Source organism: Lepidothrix coronata, unplaced genomic scaffold, assembly GCF_001604755.1.
Source record: "Lepidothrix coronata isolate B3197 unplaced genomic scaffold, Lepidothrix_coronata-1.0 Scaffold58, whole genome shotgun sequence".
Classification (NCBI taxonomy): domain Eukaryota; kingdom Metazoa; phylum Chordata; class Aves; order Passeriformes; family Pipridae; genus Lepidothrix; species Lepidothrix coronata.
Window position 1 is genome coordinate 772695 of NW_016690238.1, and position 26045 is coordinate 798739.

Sequence of the window (26045 nt, forward strand, 5' to 3'; positions counted from 1 at the left end):
TTAAATTCAAAGCCAGCCAGGAAGCTACAGGATTAGAACTACCTCATGCAAGGTGTTATATCCAAGTGTCCCACATTTCCCCCTTTTCTCCTGCTCAGCAGACAGATGTTAATGAGGAAACAACATTCACACAGATAACAGAGAAATTATTGCTGTTCTTCCCTCCAGCAATTAAAACCTCAATATATTTAACATATCCCAGGGAGGGAAAACACTGATTATTTTCCCCACACTACCAGGTGTTCACATTGCCAAGGAGGAATTATTTCCAGTGATGGGAGACTTCCTGTAAAGCATTAGGAAAACCCATTTTTACTACTCCACCTCTTTTCTTTATTAGCATTAAATGTCAGCAGCAGAAAAGGCAAGGCCCTGTATCGTATTCCTGTATAGAATTCCCACCTGGTTGAGGTAATGATATTCCTCTGGCTGCTTCAGGTGAAATGCTGATCTCTCCTCCTCACTTGCTCCTGCCAGGAGGTAATAAAATACATGGTAGTTCCTGGGGACAAAGAGAAAAAAACAAAACATGTTAGACCTGAAAATAAACAACAGCACCAAGCAGGGAGGGCATGGAAAGCTCAGAACCTGAGTTTGCAGCTTCCAGCCTCAGAGCTGACACCCTATGGAGATGGTCTGTACCCACCGTGTGGGGATGGAAAGGATTCCATGAAGTCATGGAGAATGAGATGCCTCCTTTCCATCCAAGGGCATCCACTGCACTAGAATCTGCTTAAAGAATTCCTAGCTGGGATTATCACGTTTTCCTTCAGAACCATGTGTTGTTGTATTTGACAGAATCCCAGGATCACTGAGGTTGGAAAAGACCTCCGAGGTCACCGAGTCCACCCTGTGCCATGTCCAGTCATTCCTTGGACACCTCCAGGGGTGGGGACTCCACCACCTCCCTGGGCAGCCCCTTCCAATGCCTGACCATCCTTTCCAGGAAGAAATTCCTCCTGATGTCCCACCTGAACCTCCCCTGGCACAGCCTGAGGTCTTTTCTTCTCATCCTGTCCCTTGTTCCCTGGGAGCAGAGCACCACCCCCACCTGGCTCCATCCTCCTTTATAGAATCCCAACAGATTTCCTTGCAGGGCAGGAATTACTGTTTTTAAGACCTTATTACCATTAAAAAGGTAACAACTCTGCAGTTGCATTTCAATAAGACACAACTGAAAAATCTTCAATTATTACAGCTGCTCAAACACTCCAAATACTTGAATATTCCTGATGCTAAACCCACCCCAGGGACACTCAGCTGTTCTGCTTCCAGACAACCCCACCACAGATTAACACTATTTCTTTCTAAAATTAAAACTTTGCTTTCATGTTGGATGTTTTCCAAGAGGATCTGAGTTTAATCATCTTGCAACACCCAAGAGGACATTTGTCAGGGCAGAAGATGCTCTTTAACTCCCAGATCAGCCCTGGAGCATTCCAGAAAACTTCTCACACATCTGTCTCCAGGGGGAAACACAGACAGAAGTGCCAAGAGTTGAAAGGCAACAAGAAGGAGAAAAATTATTTAAAATTGGAGTATTAATTACTGAGAGAGGAGAGGAATATCCAACAAATAATATGTTGCAATTAGGAAAGAACAATTCACATCAATTCTATATAATTTTGGCTTTTTCTAGAGGCTCCTCTGAAGGCTCTGTGAAACAGAACTAAAACAGCATCTTCCCCCACCCCCAAATTAGATATTAAACAGCTCACAAATTGCCCAAGAAAACACATGGGATGTAACAGCCCATCTGACACGAATCAGAAAGACAGTGAAAATAGAAACAAAATCTGACAACATTCTGGTGGAAGGTTCTCTGCCCACAGCAGGAACAAGATGGTCCCTTCCCACCCAACCCATTCCCTGATAAATCAAAGGCTGTTGATAAAATAATGGAGTTTACTTTCTCCGGGTGGCACATTTCTCCCTAAACAACAAAACATAAACACAGAGACAGAAGGTGCATCATTTCTCTGTGCAGCACAGGGTCAGGAGCGTGGAAATCCTGCTCAAGCAGGGGTTTAAGGTATCTGTGCCACAGACAGGAGTCAAACCCATCCCTGTAGGCAAAATAGAGGCGCCTACCGCTCGTTGTGCTCCTGGTAGACCAGGCGGGACTTCTCCAGGAGGTATTTTTCCACATAAGCTCTGCAAGGAACAAACAAAACCGTTATCCCTCGACCCGACACTCGACTTAAACGAAGGCAGCTTCACCAGGGCTGTTGAGCCTCGGTACCCACACAAAGAACTTCCAGCCTTGTTTCACTTAGTTATATAAATTTCTTCCTCGGCAGAACAAGCCCAATATTATGTTTGGCTTTTGAGGTTTTTTTGGTTTGATACGAAGCCAACACTAACTTGGATCTGAAAAACATGAGCTCAGATGCATCAGCCTCCGGGCAGGGAGAAATGTTGACGGCAAGGAAAGAGCTCAGATCCCTGTTCCATCCCAGTCCAGCTGCTCACAGCCCAGGAGTCGTGCACACGAGGAATATCTGCCTGCAAAACTCTGCAAGAGGCGACTGAGCTGCGTTGCCATTCCCTCGTCCAGGAGAGCCACTTCCCAACAAAAATTCAAGTTCTAAACTCATGGCTGCAGTCAAACAAAATAAACAATTGGGAAAGCTCCTTATTGCAGTTTACATTTTCTCCTGAGAGCCTCCCCAACAAACACGTTCAATTTACATATTAAACCCTTCGTTCAAGCCCGGCGAGTTAAGCCAAGCCTCCCCAGGTTTTCTTCTTCCAAACAACCCTAACCAGTAATGACAGGGATTTAGAACCCCAAGCTCTAAGTGGCACTTTGATGATGGAGCTGTGTTTTTCCAGCTACAGATGCCCAGTGACGTGGCACCGACAGTAAGGGCCACGTAGGAACCGGGAAACCCAAGGAGTCTTGGGATGGTTGGACAAGGAGGTGCCTCTACACTCGCTGCCCCAACATAAATGGGGCAGCCAGACCTATTTATTACTCACATCAAAATAACTGGCCCTTCCTTCCACTAAAAAATAAAATAGAAATCATTTGGATGTGCTGCAGAGGGTCTGTGAAAATTCTTATGGTAACTTTTGGGAAAGGCCACCGGAAGCGGCAGATCCAAATCCCCACGGGATGGCCTTGCTGGACAGGAGGAGTAAAGACAGACAGACAGACAGCAGAGCTGTGTTATTCCTCTGGCTGAAAGGTTTATTCCTGTGGGGAAGCTGAGAACAGTTTGTGGATATTCCTCACCAACAGGTAGGGGGGTTTCTTACATCCCCAATTTTTCCTTCCCAAGCCACACCATGAGTTCACTGCAGGGTCAGGGAACAGAGGAATGAGAAACATATTGGAGCATCCCAGATCCCACTGGTGGGATCCCACTGCATAACAGCTCAGACACTGCTGGACAACAGCCTGCCCCACGTCCATCCCCTTACAATTCATCCCTTCCCCTGTCAGTCATGATAACCCCCCCAAAAATCACTCTCATGCAACAATTTAGGTGGGAAAGGTCTTCTGGAGGTCATCTGGTCAATTTATCTAAAATAAAATTTAAAAATTTAAAAATTTCTCTCTATTTAAAAACCAGTTTTTAAATAGAGGGAAATGTTTAAATTTTTAAATTTTATTTTAGATTTTCTATATAATGGATTTTTCAATCTATTTTTTTTGTAGATGCCCGTCTACTGCTGTTTTGGCCAAATGCTCCTTGCTTAGTGCAAAGGTTGTAATGAATCCATGTCCCAAGAACAACATCCATCCCCTCTTGGGACAGGATGGTAAAAAGGAAAAATCAAATTGTGTCTTAAAAAGTTAACGTCTCCAAATGTTTTCTTTTTATTTACCATTCTCAACTACATCAAATCGACCTCTAAGAGTGAAAAAAAAGAAGAGTTCTAAGGGGATGATTTTGTGTAAAATACAGGGAACAGAGAACCTCCTGGGTGACAATACTGAAACCTGAGGATGTTTATATATATGTTTTTATATATATATTTTTTTATATATATATTTCATACTCAAATCCCACCATGCCAGACACCCCAGCCCAGGGTGGGTGAAAGCACCAGTTCCCTGCTATTTCTGACCTCTGAAGAGAGGAAAATTCTGATCTGGGGGTGCAAATTAGTCTCATCAGCAAAGCAAATGATGTGCAGAACACAGGGTGATAATTGATTTGGGTTGTGCTTAAAATCTGGGCTAAGTTTTTAAAAATATCTTCTTTCTATGGAAAAAAAACATGGCCTTGTATGCCAGGAGGAGCTGACATTTTTATTTAAACATGTTTTATTTTTACTGGGAGGGCACTGCAAGCTTAGAGCAGAGCACAGTCACATCACCTCGTGCAACCAAAGGCCAAGACAGCCCATTTTTTAAAAAGGAGAGGAAATTTCCCTTATTTTATGAACTAGAATGTATCAATATAACATTACAGGCACCTTTCTGCCAAATATAAATAGAGGCCACAACCACAGCGCTGCCACATCGTGCCAGGATAACACAGAGTTAAGGCATTTGTTGGATTCCTGTTCCCCTGTGCTCCAGGAGGTATTAAAAAATGAGGTTTTAAAAGAACTGTGCAGCAGAATTAAAGAAGAGGGGAAAAAAAAAAAAGAACATCAGATTTGACGTAGGATGCAAAAGCAGCAGGAAGGGACACGGAGAACCCGAGCTCACTGCAAAATTAATGGCAGCTCTCGGTGTGCTGCTGTTCTGCTGGAAAATAACAAAAAAACCGAACAGCAATTCTCTCAAATACCAACAAAGTCCCAGCAAGAGATCTCTGAGCCAGCTGCAGGAATTACACAGCCCCTGGAATGTTGCTTCTACTCTGCATTTCTCCAACTGCATTAATTAACCTGGACAAAAAGCAGAGTTAACAAAGCCAGCTCCAGTCCCTTGGTGATGACCTGTGTTATGGGCTAAAGCCAAAGTCAGGTTTAGGGGGTTCCACCCCCTGCTATGGGGGGGGGGGCAGCCACAGCTTCTCTGGACAACCTGGGTCAGGGCCTCACCACCCTCACATCCAACAATTCCTTCCCACTATCCCATCTAACCCTGCCCTCCAACCGTGGGAAGCCATTCCCCCTTGGCCTGTCCCTCCAGGCCCTTCTCCCAAGTCCCTCCCCAGCTCTCCTGGAGCCCTTTAGGCACTGGAAGGGGCTCTAAGGTCTCCCTGGAGCCTTCTCTTCTCCAGCTGAACACCCCCAGCTCTCCCAGCCTGGCTCCAAGCAGAGGGGCTCCAGCCCTTGGAGCAGCTCCATGGCCTCCTCTGGACTCGCTCCAGCAGCTCCACCTCCTTCTTGTGCTGTTGGACCCCAGAGCTGGAGGCAGCTCTGCTGGGGGGGTCTCACCTGAGTGGGGCAGAGGAGCAGAATCCTCCCTCCCCTCCTGCCCACACTGTGGGACCAGCCCAGGGCATGGGGAGGTTCTGGGCTTCCAAGGTATGTGGAGCTTCCCATCCAGCACCACCCCAAATCCTTCTCCCCAGGGCTGCTCTCACCTGTCAGCTGCTGAAATAACCTGAGGAGAACGACACTGGAGACAAGTGTCTCCTTGCAACGGCCTGGGAGAATAAAAGAGGCCCTCACTGGTCAAGGGCTGGGTTAAAGAGAGACATCAGGTTCGAGCCAGAAGAGTGTGGGGATTTAGGCAGTGACAAGAAGAGTTTGGTCCATCACCCCTGTGCCACCATCACACAGCCAGAGATGAAACCCTCCCCTTGGCTTTCTCCTCCTGAGCTTGAGCCAGGCCGGTCACTCCACCTCTACCGCCCATCTGTGCTCCAGCCCCAACCCATCCCAGCTAAAACATTCCCCTTCCCTGCCTTAACTCTTGTCTGAAGAGGAAAACTTGCCTTTCAGCTTCATTATAAATTTGAGCCCATGATTAAGCAGAGCTCCAATGGCTCAGAACCAGCTCAGGTGTGTTCTCACCTCAGCTCGGATACGCCGCCATCTCCACAGCAGTGGATTTGGATATGCTCAAACCCAGGTATTTGCCTTTGCCTGTCTCCACTTTGGGAAACACTGGCCAAAAAAGTGAACCTCTTTTCCGTGTACCCCTGTTAGAGCTGGTTTGGGTTCGAGCACATCCAGCACCTCACCCGACTCCACTTACCCTCGCACGGTGCCCGTCTCCTGATAATTCACTTGGATGAACTTCCCAAAGCGACTGGAGTTGTTGTTATGGGCTGTTTTTGCATTTCCAAAAGCCTGTGGAAAGAAGGAGATGCCATCATTATGCTGGGAAAGCCACCACCTTGCCTTATTCCCATGGATCTCACTAACAACCTACTCAGGGGATGCTCCTATCATTTAGAATGAATGGAAAGGAGTTGGAGAAAGTTTGCTGAATGGTTCACAAAATAATCCCACGAGCTCCTGGGGACCATATTCCTTTGCAGTTTTGTATTCATGAAGAGCAGCTAAACACTGGTTAAAAATCAAGCATGGGCTGCACAACAGAGATTTAATACTGGAAGTTATTCCAGGCTGTATTAAAGCTGTGCTTTATTCATGTAAATAAATATAAACCTGCACTGCTCCAACAGGACTCTACATTTTAATGAGCTGAAGGAAGCTGCTTTTTAATTATATATGGAATTAGGGGGAAAAAAATGCTTTGAAGGCCACTCAGATGTTAGACAATGTCAGAGACAGCCCCAGCACAACTCGGGGTATTTCAGCATCTCAGACACCCTCGTTTCCATTTGCTGCTCTTGCTTTCCCAAAATCTAAATGCTTTTAAGTCTATTATGCAAAGGTTTTATTCCAACCTTGTGAGGCACCAACTGCACAGAGTCATTCCTTGCCATTTAGGAGAAATCTCTGAACTGAAACTGCTGTTTTCAGTTGTGCCTAAATCACTTTAATAATCATCCGGACCACAGTGACAGGATCTGTCAAGGCACCAGGTCTAATTAATGCTTCATTTATTAAACCAGTTTTCATCCTCACTCACCTCTTCTTCTATGCCGAATTTACTTCAGATAATTATAATTTTAAGATAATTTGCAAGTGTTGCTCATGTATAGACATTTTGTGCTGGGGCTTAACATCAGAGCCCAGCTCCCAGTAGATTTAGTCCCTACTCAGCTATTTATTAGAAAAGATTAAAAGGGCTTTACATCTATAATCTGAAGCTTTTCAAATGACCTTTGCAGATTTAACTCCACAACCAAAAGCAGAATATAAAGGCCAAACGAGACGAGACCTTGGCGGAAGGGCACCGGACACCTCCGGTCCCTGCAGGATCCAGGGCTCTTCCCAGGCCGGTTCATTCCACAGTCTGCTTGGATTTAATGATTTAAGCACCGACGGAATAACGAGGTGATTCCCCCCCCCCATTTGAATCCAGGGATTTGTTTAAACTCAAGCTGTTGCATATGAATTCTCTTTAGTTGCCTCAAACAAGTTCTGGGATGGCCGAAACCTGCCGAGCGAGCAGATTCTGCTGGAGAGACGATTCCAGAGCTCCGGAGGTGATTCCAGAGCCGCAGCTCAGGAACGCTGCCCTGCAGAGGATTCACATCTTTTCAGGCTGCCCCCACTTTTTTCCTCCTTGTCTCCCCTCAAAATCCTCCCCATTTGCAGTGTCCCTCCCCTCCCCATCCACCCAGGACACCCACAGCTCCACTGAAACCCCCAAAATTCTCCCTGAAAATCCAGGCACCCTCTGCCCAAAACAGGCATTTTGGTATTAAAAGATGGGACCCATTTCAGATTTCCAAAGGATTTACCTGTCCCCCAGGTACTTCAGCAAGCAGAGACACAGCAAGAAGCTTACAAGCAGAATACGTTGAGACTGAAAACACGCAAGAGCAGCACCTGGTACTTCGATATTAGTTTTAAATGATATTAAATTATGAGCATTTCCCTGCAATAGGATCGTCCCTAATCTAAGACAGCATCTTAAGGCAAGGAGATAAATTTTCTATACACTTAATTAACGCTGCTCACCTAATTAACATTGCTCACTCGAGCCAGCAGCAAGATGAACCTGAACAGCCTAAACAGGAGGCAGCACTATTTTATATCATTTAAGAAATTTCCATCTAATTTAATAAAGGATTTAAGCAAAGAACAACATTAAAAGGATTTTCTAGTTCGACTCCCTGTGCTTGTACCTTAAGTAATCGCTCATGGAGAGAAACAAGGGCTATTTATTAGGATTTCTTTGGGAAGAGCCTTGCCCAGGAATAAATCTTTTTTATTCTGTAGCAAGGAGGAGAAATACAGGAGTGGGGAACAGCAAGATTCCTCTTTTTTTTTTTAGGAGCTTTTTTCAGGATTAACACATCAGACCACATGATGTTTTATAACCCAAATGCCTACAGAAATCATGGCCCATAATATCCCCCTTTCAGGCCTTTTCCTTCAGACTCCGGGTGACTCCTCGGCCCCAGCATGCTGGGAATGGGCCAACGAGGAGCTGAAGAAAGGCCTGGGGTTTGATTTGAGACAACTTAAGACATTTTTGGTTGGTTTCCTCACTGGGTTTCCTCAGCAGGACTGTTGGGCTATAAAAAAAGGGCCGTTAATTCAGTTTATCCATGTCTAATCTCCATAGACCCGACCAGGACACCACGTTCCTCTGCAGGGGGGCAGAATGGAATAGTTCAGCCTCCAAAAAGTTCTAAATGAGTTAAAACTTGTCTCAAACAAATTCCCTTCTGTTCATACTATTGCCCTTTCCTGAGTCATTGATTCGAAGCTGCTGAGCAGCTCAACGGACACAACTCCGTGACAGCATTCCAAGGATTCTTGGGGAGACCGAAGCTTTTCCTGGCCAGGGCTCAACATTGCACGGGAAACAAAACTCAATACGTTCCTCTGTAGGAGCCCAGCATCCCTCTGGATGCAGTGCTGGGATCCAACAGCTTGGAGAAGGCAGAGGTGCACCAGCTCCATTCCTACAGCACGAGGAGATGCTTGTCATGGATGGCAGGGAAAAAAGGAATTAACAGTTTCCTGGCTAAATGCTCCAAGTTTCTCCTTGTCTGATCCCAGAGGCTCCTGGTCTCTTCATTCTGCACTGAATATTGATGCAATCTGGATTAACAGCAGCCCACAGCCAGAATAAGGATTATTTTAATGGCTTTCCTGAAATAAGGTTATTTTCCAAACCCCTGCATCCAGGAAAACACCGCGGTGACTTGTTTTTGCATGGCAATAAGATCACAGATTCCCAGGATCACTGAGGTTGGAAAAGACCTCCAAGACCATGCAGTCCACCCTGTGCCCCATCCCCACCTTGTCCCCCAGCCCAGAGCACTCAGTGCCATGTCCAGTCATTCCTTGGGCACCTCCAGGGATCGGGACTCCACCACCTCCCTGGGCAGCCCCTTCCAAAGCCTGACAGCCCTTTCCAGGAAGAAATTCCTCCTGAATTGAACCTCCTGAGCACACATCACCCCGTTTTTATAGAGCCCCATGGCAATACAAACCACCAGTGTGTTTTCCTGCTCCTTTTCCAAACGAAAAGTGGGGCTGAATATTGGGGTGGGGGCAGAGCAGGTGGGAATCCAGGTTCCTCAGGGACAGGAGCACTTGATTTATGAGTAAATTCTTCAGCAGAAGTCCCAGAGATGCCATTTGACATTCCCAAAATGGCTGCTGGGAAGGCAGGATAAGGGTGGGACCTGCTCTTGCACCTCTAACTGGTGTTATTCTTCTGTTCTACACATAATCCAAACAATGTTACTCTTCATAGAATAACAGCAATATTCTCCTATAGAAAACCAACTCCATGGCCCTATGGAATAAAAGCTGCATTCCCCTATGGAATAACAGTGTGAAAGGACTAGTGGAAATCCAGACCTCTATCAGCACATTTAAGGTCCCCAGCCCTCAGAGGAGCCTCCAGCCCTCACCCTTAGGGGGAAAAATAAATACATCATCATGTCTTTGTTGTTTAGAAATATATTAATGGCCAAGAGGTTTTAAATGGTTCCCCACCGTCTTGGAATAGAAAAGGAATTTTTTAGAAAGCCATACCATGAACATCCCAGCAGAAAAGCAAGTCAGCTCCTTAAATCTCAACTATGCCATCGTGGAATAGTTACATTAATAGTTATATTCCATGGTGGGGCACTGAAGGGACTGGGAGCGAGATTCCCTCATGCTCATTAATGCCAGGGATAAGAAATAGGTTAATGTCAGACAAGAGAGTGTTGGAAGACTCGGATTCCCTGGTTCACTGTGAATTTTGGAATTCATGAATCAAATGCATTCATAAAGTATGAATGACTTGTAACTGCATGAGCAAGTTGGGAAGAGCTCAGGGAAAATCTACTGACCATCAAAATACAGGAGGGGCTGGAGAACTCCTGAGGGAGCTGGGGCGGCTCAGCCTGGAGAAAAGGAGGCTCAGGGGGGACCTTCTTGCTCTCTGCAACTCCCTGACAGGAGGGTGGAGTCGGGTGGGAGTCAGGCTCTGCTCCCAGGGAACAAGGGACAGGATGAGAGGAAATGGCCTCAAGTTGAGCCAGGGGAGGTTTAGGATATTAGGAAAAATTTTTTCATGGAAAGGGTGGTCAGGCGTTGGAAGGGCCTACCCAGGGAAGCTGTGGAGTTCCCATCCCTGGAAGCATTCAAAAAACAAGTGGGCGTGGCACTTGAGGCCATGGCTTAGTGGTGAACATGGTGGTTGATGATGATCTTAAAGGTCTTCTCCATCCCTAATGATTCCCTGACTCCATGATGCACATCAGATGTGCATCCCATGCTTCACCTACAGCTCCTGTTGGAGAAACCCAGTGTGTGTGTCCACAAACAGCAGTAGTTTCAAACACTCCCTGTTATTTCTTTCCATATCTGAGGGCTGTTTATCCCAATGTTCTGAACATTATTCTTGAAAAACATGCTAATTTATAGAGCCCTTCATTGCAAAAGACAAAACCACACAGGTTAAAAAAAGACCATACTGGAATTTCTGAATTTTAAGGTCTCTTTTTATGTGTCTGGGGCATTCACAAGTTATTCTCTGTAACCCCAAATTCCTTCCTGCATCCTGAAACACAAACACCTGGATGATAAAGATCGTTTTCATTCCACCTGCAGCCAAGCTCCCAGCACTCTCCTTGCCCTGTTCTATTGCTTTTTAACAGAAATACACTGAATTATGGCCAGGACACAAACTGCACGTAGACTCCTTGAGTCAGAGCCTCAGTAAATCCCTTGCAATTATTGCTCCTGCCCCGGGAAGTGCTTTTAAATCTTCAGCTCAGTGCCTGATAAACCCTCCCAGCCCAAACTGCTCTGGTAAAACGACACCGCTTTGACGCATCTCCCAACTTCCTGTTCCCATGAGGAGCCGCCTCTCTCCAGCAGAGACCACGACGCCTAAAGAAGCACCAAATCGGAAAAGTACGAGTGACAACTCGAATTCCTGCAAAGGCAAAGAGCTTTGATGGGAATCCTTCAGGCCGTGGTTCGACACGGCCCAACGGCAGCACTGAAAACGTAATTTAGAGCCATCGAACAGGAGCCCAAGCGCCGACACCTCGGTGTGGAGCTCTCTCGGCTGTGGCTTCGTGTCCCACGCTGGCCCAGGGACCCAGCGCTGCTTTTGTGGGCAAAAGCACAAACCACAAATTATTTATAGTGTTTGTGCTGCGACGCCTGAGCAGAGCCCTCCCCCTCGACAAGTGACCAGAGCCCTGAAACTGCCACACGCTGACCTTTCAAACCCTCTCAGCATTTCTGTCACAGGGTTATTTTCTCCCCCACCCACTGCAGCACAATCGCAGAGCAAACAGCAATTTTCCATCTCACAGAATCACAGAACCACAGCACAGTTTGAGCTGGAAGGGACCTTAAAGCTCAACCAGTTCCCCCCTTGCTGTGGGCAGGGACACCTTCCACTATCCCAGGTTGCTCCAAGCCCCATCCAGCCTGGCCTTGGACACTTCCAGGGATGGGGCAGCCACAGCTTCTCTGGGCAACCTGTGCCAGGGCCTCACCACCCTCACAAACAACAATTCCTCCACAATATCCCATCTAACCCTGCCTTCCAACAGTGGGAAGCCATTCCCCCTTGGCCTGTCTCTCCAGGCCCTTCTCCTAAGTCCCTCTCCAGCTCTCTTGGAGCCCCTTCAGGCACTGGAAGGGACCCTGGAGCTTCTCTTCTCCAGCTGAACACACTCAGCTCTCCCAGCCTGGCTCCAGAGCAGAGGGGCTCCAGAGCTCGGAGCAGCTCCATGTCCTCCTCTGGACCCTTGAACCACAAAGGCTGACAAACCAGCTTCAACTCAAGGTCTATAATGACAAAATACTTTTGTTGTTGTTGTTGTTGTTTAAAAATTAATAATGTCACCAACATTTTAGAGAACACTTGGCTGTGGCCATGAGAAGTCTGTGAGGGGCAGGCAGGAGTTTGAAAAAAAACCTACAAGTGCACATATAGATCTAAAATCTCCCTGTCCCTCACATGTATCAGGGTTTATATCCACATTTTAAGGTATTCCTCCTCAGTGCACCCCCCTAATTTAGTTGATAACCCCCATGGAATCTGCTGGTTGGCAACAACTACGGCAACAACTACAGCACATGGAAGGTTGTGGGAAATAAATGAACTCAGTATTTTTAAAAGAATTTGCAAAGTTCCAGCTGCTGCTGTTCCACAAGAAATGAGATGATGGTGATAATAACAAAACAATAATAGACCTATAGGTTCCTGCCTTGCAACACAAGCCTTGGCAGAACTTAGAAGCCCTCAAACCTCCACAAGCCCTGCACAGGCAGCTCTTCAAACTGTGGATTTGATCCATGGGGGGAATCCCAACTCCCCATCGAGTCAAGAAACAGCTCCTGCTCTGAGCCCACCTGACCTGCTTTGAGCACAGATGGACCAATGTCCTCTGGAGGCCCCTGCCCACCTCAATTATCCTTCAGTTTTCATGTTTTTAGGAATCTCCTCACTACTCTGGTGCAGACAGAGCAGGGACATGGGAGTCACATCTCCACACACTGCCTAGAAGAGAATCCAACCCTACACCAGTCAGAACATCCCTTTGGTGCTTTTGCTTTCTGTGGTGCCTCCCTGAAATTTGGCTTATGAGCTTCTCAAAAATCAGCAATGCCATTTTTCAAGCTTTTGGTGCAGCAACCAAAAGACACACCTCTGTCCTCTCCCTGCTCTTCATTCCTCACTAAAGAACCTTTCTACATGACCTACAAACACTTCAGATGGGGAAAGGCCAGAGGATAAAGGCACCTGGGAAGTGCTGATGAGACCTCTCCTCACCCCCTGCCCGTGTGGAGCACATGGAGAACAGATCCATATGGACAGGCTTCCAAAGATTCCCTGAAGGGCCAAAACCATATCTAAGGTGCCTCCCTGCTCCAATCCAACCTCCCATTTGTTCCATTTAGGAAGGCTAAAACACTCTGCACCCCACCACTGACACTCTCAGTCAATGACGGCGCAGCCACCGCTACACAGAACTGAACTTGGTGGGATTCTCCCAATAAAAGCACAGCAAATCCCTCATTCCGTAGTTACAGTCACTGAACAACAGCCAAGTGAGTTCTACCCATGAACAGCCAAACCCTCTTGTAATTAAACTGATGGATAAAACACGACTCCCATGATGCACAGGAGGAAACAGCGCTTTTAACTTTTTTTTTCTCCTTGCAGACAGTTTATGCCAACTGAAACTGTCCTGTCACTGGAAAACACTTGCACTGACCCTACCTGGGATGAAAACAGACTATCCAAGGGCAGCATATCCACCCTCTGCAGAACCAAGTCACCATCACAGAATCATGGAATATCCTGAGCTGGAAGGGATCCATAAGGCTCGAGTCCAGCTCCTGGCCCTGCACAGACACCCCAACAATCCCACCCAGTGCCTGAGAGTGTTGTCCAAACACTCCCTGAGCTCTGGCAGCCTTGAGGCCATGCCCACTGCCCTGGGGAGCCTGTTCAGTGCCAACCATCCTCTGGGGGAAGAACCTTTTCCTGAGATCCACCCCAAACGCCCCGACCCAGCTCCAGCCGCTCCCTCAGGTCCTGTCACTGCTCACACAGAGCTCAGTGCCTGACACAATTAACCAACAATTTTTTGCAGCAATTAGGCTTCAAATTAAGGCTCAGTTATGACTGTTTGTGCATGTAGAGTTCCTACTCCCAATACAAATATGGAAGAGAAAGACTTTTCATGGGAGAGCAGCACTTGGACAAAGTTTCGAGGCCAGTTTAGTTGACTACAAGAAGTGCCAGTGTAATGGAAATCTCCAGAGCAACATTCTGGGGTGAGATACCTGAGATAAAGTTTTACAAACGTCACTACAACACCCCCTGTTTGGGAGATTTAAAGCTCTGCTCTATCAACTATGTAAGAATCAGGATTTGGTGTCTGCATTCCTGGCAAATGCTTCAATGTTGGCAGAATATTCCCCCCCTTTTCCCATATTTAAGCACAGGATCAAACCATTGCAGCTTCTTCCTTTTAAGTGTTGCTTTGGGAAAAAAAGAAAAAAAAGGAATTGCCACGAAACCACAATTCAAGAAAATAAAACCCCAAAACCAAGCCAAGGCCTCTGACCTAAGTCCTCTTCCCAAACAGGGACAGTTTTCCTACGTAAGGGCCGTGATGGGAAGAAAAGCCTGGCTGAGCTGGCAGATGGTTATGATCCAACACCGGCATGGATGGATCCTGGAGGCAGGGGCTGCCAAATCCGTCGGGTCTGGCTGACATTCCTGCTCCTCTGCTCATCGTTAATGTTTTTGTGCACGGGGTGGACGGCCCCGGGAAGAGCAGCCAAACGCTCGTGTTTTCCAGCGAACTCGCACACAGCGGTTGGGTGGAAAAAATCTTCATCCTGGCTTGAGCTTGGGATTTAGAGGAGTATCCCAGGATGAAGGTGGGAAGCTCAGTGTTACTGCAGTGACCACTCCACCTCCCAACAGCTACAGTCTGCAGCCAAAGAACAAACTTCGCTCCATCAGGCACAGACAGCAAGTGTCCAACAGGTCACGGGATGGAGCAAAATCTCCTTAGTTGGTGCTTCAAGGGATTTTTTTGTATGACAGAGATACAATCCCAGAGCAATCAAATGGCTTGGAAACAGGTCATGGCTTAAGCAGGAGAATTTCCACTCCCCCAATAGGCAATACAAGTACCATGAACAAGCACTGCAGCAGGAACAAAGCACCAACAGATCAAAACCCATTAATAGACACATTTCAAGAGATGGCCAAACAGGTTATAACCTACGTCATGTCAGACTGTGTATTGCTACAGCAAGTCATGCCATGAGTTCCTCACCTTCCATAATGTCCTTATGCAGAGCTGGATTCAGCACAGAGAGTCACTCAAACTTTGTTGAAATTGCTTTAAATGGCCCCGATGTTCTGAGGGCTGGAGCCCCTCCGCTCTGGAGAGGGGGGTGGGAGAGCTGGCAGAGCTCAGCTGGAGAAGAGAAGGCTCCAGGGAGACCTGAGAGCCCCTTCCAGTGCCTAAAGGGGCTCCAAGAGAGCTGGAGAGGGGCTTGGGACAAGGACCTGGAGGGACAGGCCAAGGGGGAATGGTTTCCCACTGTTGGAGGGCAGGGTTAGATGGGATGTTGGGAAGGAATTCTTCCCTGTAAGGGTGGTGAGGCTGTGGCCCAGGTTGTCCAGAGAAGCTGTGGCTGCCCCATCCCTGCAAGTGTCCAAGGCCAGGCTGGATGGGGCTTGGAGCAAACAGGGATAGTGGAAGGTGTCCCTGCCCATGGCAGAGGATGGAACTTGAATGAGCTCTAAAGTCTCTTCCAACCAAAGCAGTCTGGAATTCCATGATAATACATTCTTTGAGAGATGACAACATCTGCAGCACCACATTTGCCTTTTTTTTCTCCTCACAGTCTCCAAAGTTGTTGACCACTCGTCTGTCTCACCTGCCCTGAAGCCCCTGGTAAAGAAAACACGACTTTTCCATTTCCAAAACCAGACAAACATCCACGTGTTTCAGTGCTCTGCAGAACATGGGGGTAAATTCCTGTCTTCAGAGCATCTCCCTTTGATTTTAGCTCATCCAGCATGGAAGCTGTACAGTCACTCCTCAACCAGGGCTTCACATCCTCCCCAGAGGAACACGGACTGGGGGCTTTTTGGCCAGGAGCACATTGCCTTGGGAACACTGATGTTCCCAATGACACAACACACTAACCAGCACTACTGCTGAAGACATAACTTCCTTACACAAAACCATCCCTGCAGGAAGTGACATTCTCTTAGGAGAACAAGCTCTTATCGCCGCTGTTGCTCCCTGACAGCTCTCGTGGCACTCGGAGGCTCCTGCTGGAGCTGTGACTCCCTGATTTTAGAGCTGGTGATCACAGGTTGGCATCACTTGAGCTGCAGCTCTTGCTGCCACACTGCTGCTTCAGGGGGTGGAGCTGTGGACCCTCAGCCTGAGGGCAGATGGGAAACAACCCAGAATCCCAGAACATTCTGAGCTGGAAGGGACCCACAAGGATCATCGAGTCTGGCTCATAGTGAACGGCCCATACAGGGATCAAACCCTCAACCTGGGTGTTATCAGCACCACACTCTGACCAACTGAGCCCCCATCAAAGCCTGGGGAGCTCTTGTGGAAGAGGAGCATCTCCAACACATCATCACCTCACCACCTGAACCAGGAGGCCCTGCCCAGATAGAAGTGAAACATCGCTCGTTGGCAAGAGACTCCCTTGACAGGCATCTTCACCAGCTTCCACCCCCTTCTCACCAACCATCACCCTCTAATCCAGGGAGAGGGATCTGGGCTTGGCCACTCTCCAGCCCCCAGAGGAGGCCTCTCAAGGTCCCTTCAAAACTGTAGGTTTTTTTTCCTTTTTTTTTTTAATATAATGATTCGACGTGGGGCAATAAATGTTTGGAAAAGAAGTTTCAACTTCCTACTGCATTCTTGGATAGCCCAAAAAATGCTCATAAAAAAAAAAAAAAAAAGAAAGAAGCATTCACTGCTTGCTCTGGTCTTGATCCAAGTTTTCCTGCAGTTTGTCACCAAAATTAATGCCACAAACCGAAAGGCAGGAGAAAGTGTCCCTCCTGTAACGCCTCCCCATCTGGAACCTCTTAGCAGAGGCTCGGAGCCCTGATGTATATTTGACACACAGAGTTTTTCCTGCTTTTCCCAGGAGAAATATGTGTAATGAAGAAAAACAAAAACACGTTAGCAGCAACCAAAACATACCACTGAAACCCGAGCCCCGCCTTGGCTCCTGCCCTGCTCTCCTTCCTCTCAGACCTCAGCCACTTTCTGCTGCTTACGGCCAAAAAACAACACCCAGCCGCCCTCCCCTCCAAAAAAATAAAACCCAATAAAATCGGAGCTCTGCCCCTAAATCAACACAATCAGACCCACGTTTGTTTTCTGCCACGTAAAATATGGCACGAAGGAGGACGAGGTTAAACGGGAATACACACGTCTCCAGCCCTTCCCTGCTTTTCTGGGGGATTATATAAATAATCTGCAACTCTTCTTGACGCAATTCCAGAATTTCAAGCGCTATTGAGCAGCAGCATCAAGTTTCTGTGCCTCATCCACAGTTCAGAGGACTCACTCACACCACGGCAGCGCTGTCGGGCTCATGTTTTCCAGCAGTGCAACATTCCAGTAGCCATAGGCAGCTTTGGATGTCCAAAGGATCCCTAAAAATACCTTTTCCCCCTATTTCCACGCTTAAAAATGCTTATTAGGAAGTATTGGGATCACAGAATCACAGGATCATTGAGGTGGGAAAAACCCTCCAAGGTCACTGAGTCCACCCTGTGCCCAATCCCCCCCTCGTCCCCCAGCCAGAGCACTCAGTGCCACATCCAGTCATTCCTTGGACACCTCCAGGGGTGGGGACTCCACCACCTCCCTGGGCAGCCCCTTCCAATGCCTGACAGCCCTTCCCATGAAGAAATTCCTCCTGATGTCCAGCCTGAACCTCCCCTGGCACAGCCTGAGGCTGTTTCCTCTCATCCCCTGTTCCCTGGGAGCAGAGCCCAACCCTCTCCCCCGGCTCCCCCTCCTGTCAAGGAGTTGCAGAGAGCAAGAAGGTCCCCCCTGAGCCTCCTTTTCTCCAGGCTGGGCACCCCCAGCTCCCTCAGCTGCCCCTCACAAGACTGACTTTCCACAACACCTGCAGGAGCCAGACCAATGTGGAGCACTGAAAAAATTATTATCTCATTGGATCATAATAAATCTCATTGAAAAAACTTAATTCTCTTATCAGGGCCCAGAATATTTGATAAGTGCCAGGAAAAAGAACAGCTGACACTGTTATTTTTAGGGAGCAAAAAGTCTCAAAAATCAACATTTTCCTATCAGGTGTTTCTCTTAGGAGAGGATGCAAGTGATTAAAGTCTATTTTCAGTAAAAGAGGACAATCCCACAGGTCCCACCTGTCACCTTCCCAGAGGGATTCAGTGTGGGTTTCCTTGGGGTCATGATGGAGACTAAACTCTAAACTGGCACAGGTTACTCAGCTGGGGGTAAGTCTGACACCAGAGAAAGGAGCAGCTGCAGCGGGAACAGCCGATGCCCCGCGGCACGAGACGGGCACAGCCCTGGAATTCCGCCTGTCAGGAGAGAGGGCTCCAGGCAGGGAAGGAGCTTTCACTTCCAGGGCCACCCTGCCAAAACCACCTCTTTTAGCTTTGTGCAATGTTCTTCTCTACTGCCAAGGCCGGGATTTCTGAGAACAGCTTTGGGTTCCTAAAGGCAAGAAAATCCAGCAGAGAAAGAAAGCCCTGAATTAATGAAATGAAGGGAAACGTGGGGAGATTTTATATTCCAAGTTTCCACGCCGCAGAAAACACTGTCAAAGCCAACACAGGGATTTTTCTGTCATCCACCTTTTCCCAGGCTGGCTTTGCAAAACGCCAAGTGGTTGCGATGGTGTGTTGGGAACATCTTCTCCAGCTTTTTGGAAAGGGCAGGAGTCCAACCAAGCCATCTGTTGGTGTGCCAGCACGGACGTGTTTGCATTCCAAGGATGCAGAGCCCTCGCTGCTCCTTCTCCCTGCATGAAGATGAGCAGCAGCTCTTCATCATCCACCTTGGCCAAGCAAGAGAGATCATGAAGCGGGGACTGGAAAGCCCCTTGGTTCAATCCCAGGGGTTTCCATGCAGATATTAGGAAATGTAGTTTGAGGTTGTATCTTCCATTAAGGCACAGGATTTTTTAACAACACTTCAAGTGTTAATTTGTGCAGTCCCATGCACATCCCATATCTCTGCAAGGCTTCAAGGAGCAAAGGGCCTGCCCAAACCCCTCCACTTGGCACTGATTGACCCCAAATGGAGCAAAGCAGAGGAAGGAATGCAGGCCCCATTTTTAGAGCAGGATCTGAGCTCCACTCACCTCCTCCTGGGATCTCCCCCCACCAGCTGCAATATGTCTTCCAAACTTCACGGCACTGACCCTGAGGTGCTCCCAGATGTGAGGAGAGCAGGGAAGGGAAGCAGAAGGAAGATTCCCTGTCACTGAGGACACCTAAGAACAAATTAACCCTCCAAAGGGATTTAACAGCATTTAACTTTGCCACCTCTTTAGTCTTGGTGCACAATATTTCGGGGAACACCAGCGTTTCAAACCTTGCTGCTTTCCCGAAGAACACAGGACAACGTATGTGCAGCAACACAGTTCAAGTGCAAGATACTCCACAGAAGGGGTGTGATGGAGGGAGAGCCAGGAGCTGCTCCCAGCTGGCAGGCACTGCTCCATTGGCTGCACTGGGAGCTGTGCAGGAGTTTCTGCTGCGACACTCGGCACAGTGACAGGGGAGAAATGCAGCAGATCCACTTGGAAAATTCCCAGGGGCATTGCCTGCCTGAGCAAAGGCAAACCAGGCTTCGTTATCCAATTAATTTCAAAGCTTTGTGAGAGTACACTCTCCTTAAATTCCCTCTCCTCTGTTTCCCTGAAACGGTGCTTTCCACTCCACAGATATTCACAGAATCACATCTAGTATATTATACCAGCTTTTCTGTTCCCTCACCCCCACCCAGCCTGACAAACCCTCCCTGATCACCCTCTACCCTGACCACACTCAGCCAACATGTTCCCTCTTCCATCATGGAGTAATTAAACAAAGGGTTTACAACTCCCCTCGTAGAAACCCGAAAGCTTTACAACAGTAAAATCCAGACCAGCATTTCTTCATTCAGCCTTTGAACAATCACCACAGCCTGTTTAAGCCTTTTGGTAACTCTTCTGTAACTAAATATACAGCACATAAACTATAATCACAAGCTGTTGTCGATATCAAAGGAGCTGCCATGGGACACAGAGGGAGGTGGGAAATTTTGTAGCCAAATGTAACAGTATCTTTAACCAGCCCAACCGGAATAGCTGGAAAACCCAGCCAGGATTTGAGTACAACTCCTCTGCCAGGCTGAGACAAACTCAAGGACAAATTCACAGCGTGTTTTCTGAATTTAGGAAGAGATTCATCAGTTGAACCCAACGGGAGAAAAGGATCTTTAAGCAGAGGAGCCCAGGGACGTGAAAAGGAAGGGGAAAAACAAGCACTCCCTGTGCTGAGCAGTGATACATAATTTATAGCCGAAATAAAACCACATTCCCAGCTATTATTGGGAAGCGAGCGGTGACCTGACACACAGCAGCACATCAGAATGAAGAGGGGGTCAGCACTAATGACACTTGGCTTGTAGAAACGAACTGAGAACCAGCAATTATTCGCAAGGAAAGGAGCTGCTGGCGCTCCGGCACTTGCTCCGGGATGGAGGATGGAACACTGGAGCACCCCTGCCTGCAGGACCGAGGGCAGAACCACGCCCAAAGGCACAACTCCAGCTCTCCAGCCATGACAAACATCAGCCTTGACTGACACAGAGCTTCCTGAGGGTCCATGAGACTGCACAACGACTGAGCCAACCGGGAATTTTTGTGTTCTCGATAAAGAACAACAGACAAATTCACATCCAAACCCACAGTTTTGATGCCTTGGATCTCCCTTCACGAGGCAGAGCTACAGAGATCATGGTTTCCATGATTTTAATCCAACTCATCGAGCATGTGTGTGTGGAGGAATCAGACTGGGAGGTGTCTGAGATCCAGATCTCACTTTCCCCATTAACCACTTCCAAAGCCTTTATTCCACACGTGGAGCTATAAAGTCCCTGCTGTCAGACAACAATCTCATCATACACCATCCAAACCTGAGGCTGCTGAGAACACCAAGGACACCATTGCTCCAGTGGTCATTGTAGAGTCTAAATACCTCCACAAATATCACCTGGAGGGATTTGGAAAGATTTTATGGGGATAGGGCTGAAAGATCCCTCCCTTAAACAATAAAGTACCCATCACCCTGAAAGTGGGGTTGAAGGAAGGGGCCCAGCCACTCTGGTTGCCTTTGGGATGATGTGAATTTATTATTTAAACCTTCTTATGATTCTGTTTCCTTTTTGCACTACAAAACGCAGGCAGGATGTAGCAGGAATTGCTGGAGTGCATCTGTTTATCCCAGTGGGAAAGATGGGGATGCTGCTCCTGCTGCCTCACTCACAGCAGCTTTATAACCCCCCCAAAAAAACCCATCAGTGGGAGCTAAGGAGGGGTTTGTTTGCCTCTTTAAAGTGAAGGTATTAAATGTATTTCTTCACTGACCTTAATCAGCAAGTGAAACACTCCATTCAAAAATGAAACTCGTGTGCAAACAGCATTTCTCCTCCAGACAGCTCTGCCTGCAGCTCAGGAGGGTGGCAAAGGAAACCGAACCACTGACAGAAAGGAAACCACAGAAAGAAACCTTTCTTTCTCTTGCTGAGCCTCATCCTCTTGTTTATAACTCCCGAGGAAAACAGCAGCACGATTGTCCTACCTCGTGCTGGCCAGATTTCAGCAGGAAGGCTTCGGTCACCCGGCTCCGGCATCCAATTCCCGAGGCCTTACCCCGCTCATCTCCTTTTCACTGCCCCTGCTCCCCTTGGATGACACCCAGGACCAGGGAAGCTACTGAAAACTCACCAGGTTAAAGTTACTGTAAGAATTAAAACCCAGGTGGGAATTGAAAGAAGGCAGGGGAAAAAAAATCCCACAATATCAGGGACTGTACAAAAAAAAAAGAGGGGGAAAAAAAGGAGGGAATTGGTGCTAATGAGCTCCAAAATCAAAGTTTGACAACAAGTGACCAACATCATTTTAAGAGGTTCCCACCTATACTCTGCTGCTCCCTGGGATGCAGCACAAATACATGGGGGATCCTATTCCCAACAGGATCAAGATCCTGAGCCAGCCTAGAAACATATTACAGCATTTGCAATTCTTCCAGTGCCACTTTAGAAAACAAACACATCAAAGGTAACTCAGGTGACAGGTAGAAAGAGGTGGGGAAATATCCCCATGGAATTATCCACACAGTTAGGTCCTGACTCACAGAATTTCACCTTTCTCATCCTCTTTACCCCAGCCCTGGCACTGCCCCAGCAAGATGCACAAAATTAAACCGAGCTGATTCGATGGTAAGGAAGAAAATAGGAGCAAAAAATAAACCACCACAACTTCTCCTGAAGACTCTCTGAGCAGTGGAAGTGCCCTGCCCCAGTAGCATCCTGGGCCGGAGGAATGGGGCTCCTAAGAAATTCAAGTGTGGATCTGGCAATTGGAGGATGGAGTAAAATCAACTGTGGGTTGAATCAAGTCAAACAAATGGGAATCCTCCCAAGCCAACCCATTCCTTGGTTCCATGAAACACAGTGGCTTCTTTCAAAGCATAAACTTAATAAATCCTCAAAGCAAGAACTCGAACCTATTCTACTTTTTACTTAACAGTAAGTCCAAACCTATTTTTCTTTTTGAATTTCCAGTTGAAAGCTCGAACCTTAATTAAACTCTTTGGAAAAATTAGTGGTGAAGATCTTACGAGGTGATAACTGTAAAGCAATTTAAAAATTACAACCATTAAATCAAAATACAAACGTGGGGCTCCTTCAATATTTGCTTTTGTGCCTTAAGCCAGGAGGTGAGACGTCCTAGTTATTCCAAAAGCTCTTCCCAGCTCCATTTCTCCCGCGGAACAGACGCAACTGATACATAAAAGCAGAAATATTTTGCTTACTCGTAATTGTGTCTTAATGAAGCTTTCACAGCACCAAAACCCCACTGAGGGCAGACCATCTAATGGCCCACAAGGGTTTTGCAGCCTAAATGGAAAGCAAAAAGCCTGAGTGTTCCTGGAGGTCCCGCTGCCGGGGCTGATGCCGCGGGAGCCTCGCTGAGAGCTCACAGACATCTTTAAAAGCCCCGTGATCAATAAAGTGCAATTAAAAAACTTAGTCAAGGGGGGGGCTGCTAATGTGGGGGTGATTAGGCAGGCGCTGAGCCACGCTAGGCTGAGCTTTAAAATCAGCCCCAGTGACAACCTTATTCAGATTTAGAGGGGCAGATATAAAGAGAATAAGGTACTTTTATTTAATATTTCTATATCTTGCATATATATTGCTTTGATGTTTGCACATCTCATATGTTACACAGCGAGGTTTTTAATTAACCTGGTTCCTATTTATATTACTTATTTATTTGCTTTCAATATATCCAGTAGTTGGCAGTTCAGGAAACACGTGTTTGCTGTAGGATAACAGACGCAGATATTCCTGCATCCTTGATCCTCAAGGAAGCACGGCCGGTCCCACTGAACCAAGGCTGTTCCCATCCCCCTGTGCCTCACTGCTCTGCTGAGAGGATGCACCAAAATTCAGAGTAACCCCAACTCACGTTCTTTATCACTGCAGGAAGAACGTGTCACTCAGCCCTCGCTCAGCCATAACTGCCTTGTCCATCAGACAATGCACCAACTCACCCATCCAAGGGAGCATCCACTCCGTCCACGACCCGATAAATCCAATTATTAACCCCAGCAGAAACCCAGGCTAACACCAACATGTTGGGTTTTTTTTTTAAAAGCATGTTTTCTCTCAGCTTCACTGAAATTATTTGGCTTTCCTGGAGCAGATGAAAACCAGATGTTGGAGAGAGGGAAGGGCCGCACGAGCCAGGAAGAAAAACCCGGGACATCACCAGGCAGGTCGCACCCATTCATTACCCACGTAATTCCCTTCTGCAGGACGTTATTTAGACTGCATCTCTGTTATTACAAATATTCCAACTGGGATGTAATTCCAGAAGGCTCCGTTGTGTCCCCCACAGCCCAAAGCAGCACGCGAGGCCGAAGGCGCCGGCACCGTTTCCTTGTGCTGTGTGAGCACTTTGGGAAGTTCCGCTCCCATCTCCCGGCGTTAATGCCAAGATTACGCTCTGTAATCCCCCCTGGAGCAGCCCAAGCCCAGGATTAATCCAGGCTTAACAGCTCTTGGATGACCACTTGTTAGGCCGAGAACATGCAAGAAGCAAAGGACTTTGTGCCCACGGACATGAGGCAGTTCGGGAAATGCAACTGCAGAAAGGAAGGTGGATCCTCGTCCGCACAAGCGGAGCAGCAGGACTTGGGTTATCCATCATTTTAAGCAGCCACACGATGCAAAAGTGGGGAGTAAAAGTAAATTCTGGGTGAATTTAGACCGGACTGGCCATTTGCATGGGCAGCTGGAATGGCAGGTGAGCACCACAGGGAACTCTTACACAGATTTCACAGGTCACAAAGGACTCGGAAGGTCTGTGCTCTCCCCACAGTTTTTTTCCCATTATTTCCCCATTTAAAGCTAATCCAACACTTGTCCAATAGAATATTCGGATTTAAAGCAAACATCCAGTGGCAGTCAAGAGGATGCAGGAGCAGCTCCTTCCATGGTTCCATTAGCAGGAAAAAAAGGAAGGAAAAGGGGGGAAACAAGCCTTGTGCTGTATTTGCTCCACAAATATCCCTGCCCAGCAACACATCCCCTGCCAGCACCGCTGGGAATTCCAGATCATCCTCATCCCAGCACTGAGCAAATGCTGTTCCAAGGGATTCACCGGAATTCCTTTAAAACTGAATGAATCAATTACATAAATACAAATGTCACCTCCCAGTGACGTGCCCAAACACTGGAGCAGCATCTCCAGTTATCTGACATAACGTACAATTAACACACCTCACCCTTCATTAACACATGCGCTAATTAACATATTGCACAAATTCCCAGTGCTAAACACTCCCCCAAATAACTGAGGTGTCCATCCCAGCTGTGCTTTTCCAGAGCACAAAGGGTTTACGTGGGTTAGAGCTTGACAGTGAAGGTACAATAAAGCTTTTTACTTGATTAATTATTTGGGGGATTCTACACGACACCTGAAATGCAGATTTTTTGGTGTTATTATTATTCTTGCTACGATTGCTATTATAATATACATTATTAATACATATATAATTTTGAACTTCTATAACACCAGCAATGCAGATTTTTCTGTATGTATAGGAGTATAGATGTATTACTAATACATAAATCATTATAGCACATATTAATACATATTAATTTGGATTTTTATGTGTCACCAGCAATGCAGATTTTTCTGGGTATATATAATATTATATTACTATTACACTACATATATTAATTTAGCAAATATTATTATATATCTGTTATTTTGGACTTCTATATGACACCTACAATACACACTTGTTTGGGCATGAGTATATAATTACATTAATATTGCATTACATATATTATTATAGGAGACATTATTATTTTATGTATGACTTTGGACTTTCATGTGACACTTGCAATGCAGATTAGTGTGTGTATATATATAAATTTACATTACAAATATATTATTATATTACATATATTTGGACTTTTATGTGACACCTGCAATGTAGATTTGTGTGTGTATTCATAGGATTAATAACATATTACATACATTATTATTATTATTATTATTATTATTATTATTATTACTATTATAGCAGATATTAACATTTATTATTATTATTATAGGAGACATTATTTTTATTATTACGTATTTATTATTTTTTACTTTTATGTGACACCTGCAATGCAGATTTGTGGGTGCATTCATAGAATTAATATTATATTACATATATTATTAGAGCAGATATTGACATTATTATTATTATTATTATTATTATTATTATTATTATTATTATTATT

The 26045-nt window shown here is 46.6% G+C and overlaps 1 protein-coding gene across 6 annotated transcripts in view; it reads right to left on the bottom strand.

Annotated features, from left to right (window-relative positions):
* MYO9A (myosin IXA) overlaps positions 1-26045 on the bottom strand; it is a 146096-nt gene that overhangs the window by 108932 nt on the left and 11119 nt on the right. For all 6 annotated transcript variants that reach the window (XM_017816970.1, XM_017816973.1, XM_017816975.1 and 3 more), the window contains exons 2-4: positions 6110-6204; positions 2092-2154; positions 403-502 (exon numbers count right to left, since the gene is read on the bottom strand). In XM_017816970.1, the coding sequence (XP_017672459.1) occupies positions 403-502; positions 2092-2154; positions 6110-6204 (258 nt within the window). The remainder of the gene's footprint in view (positions 1-402; positions 503-2091; positions 2155-6109; positions 6205-26045) is intronic.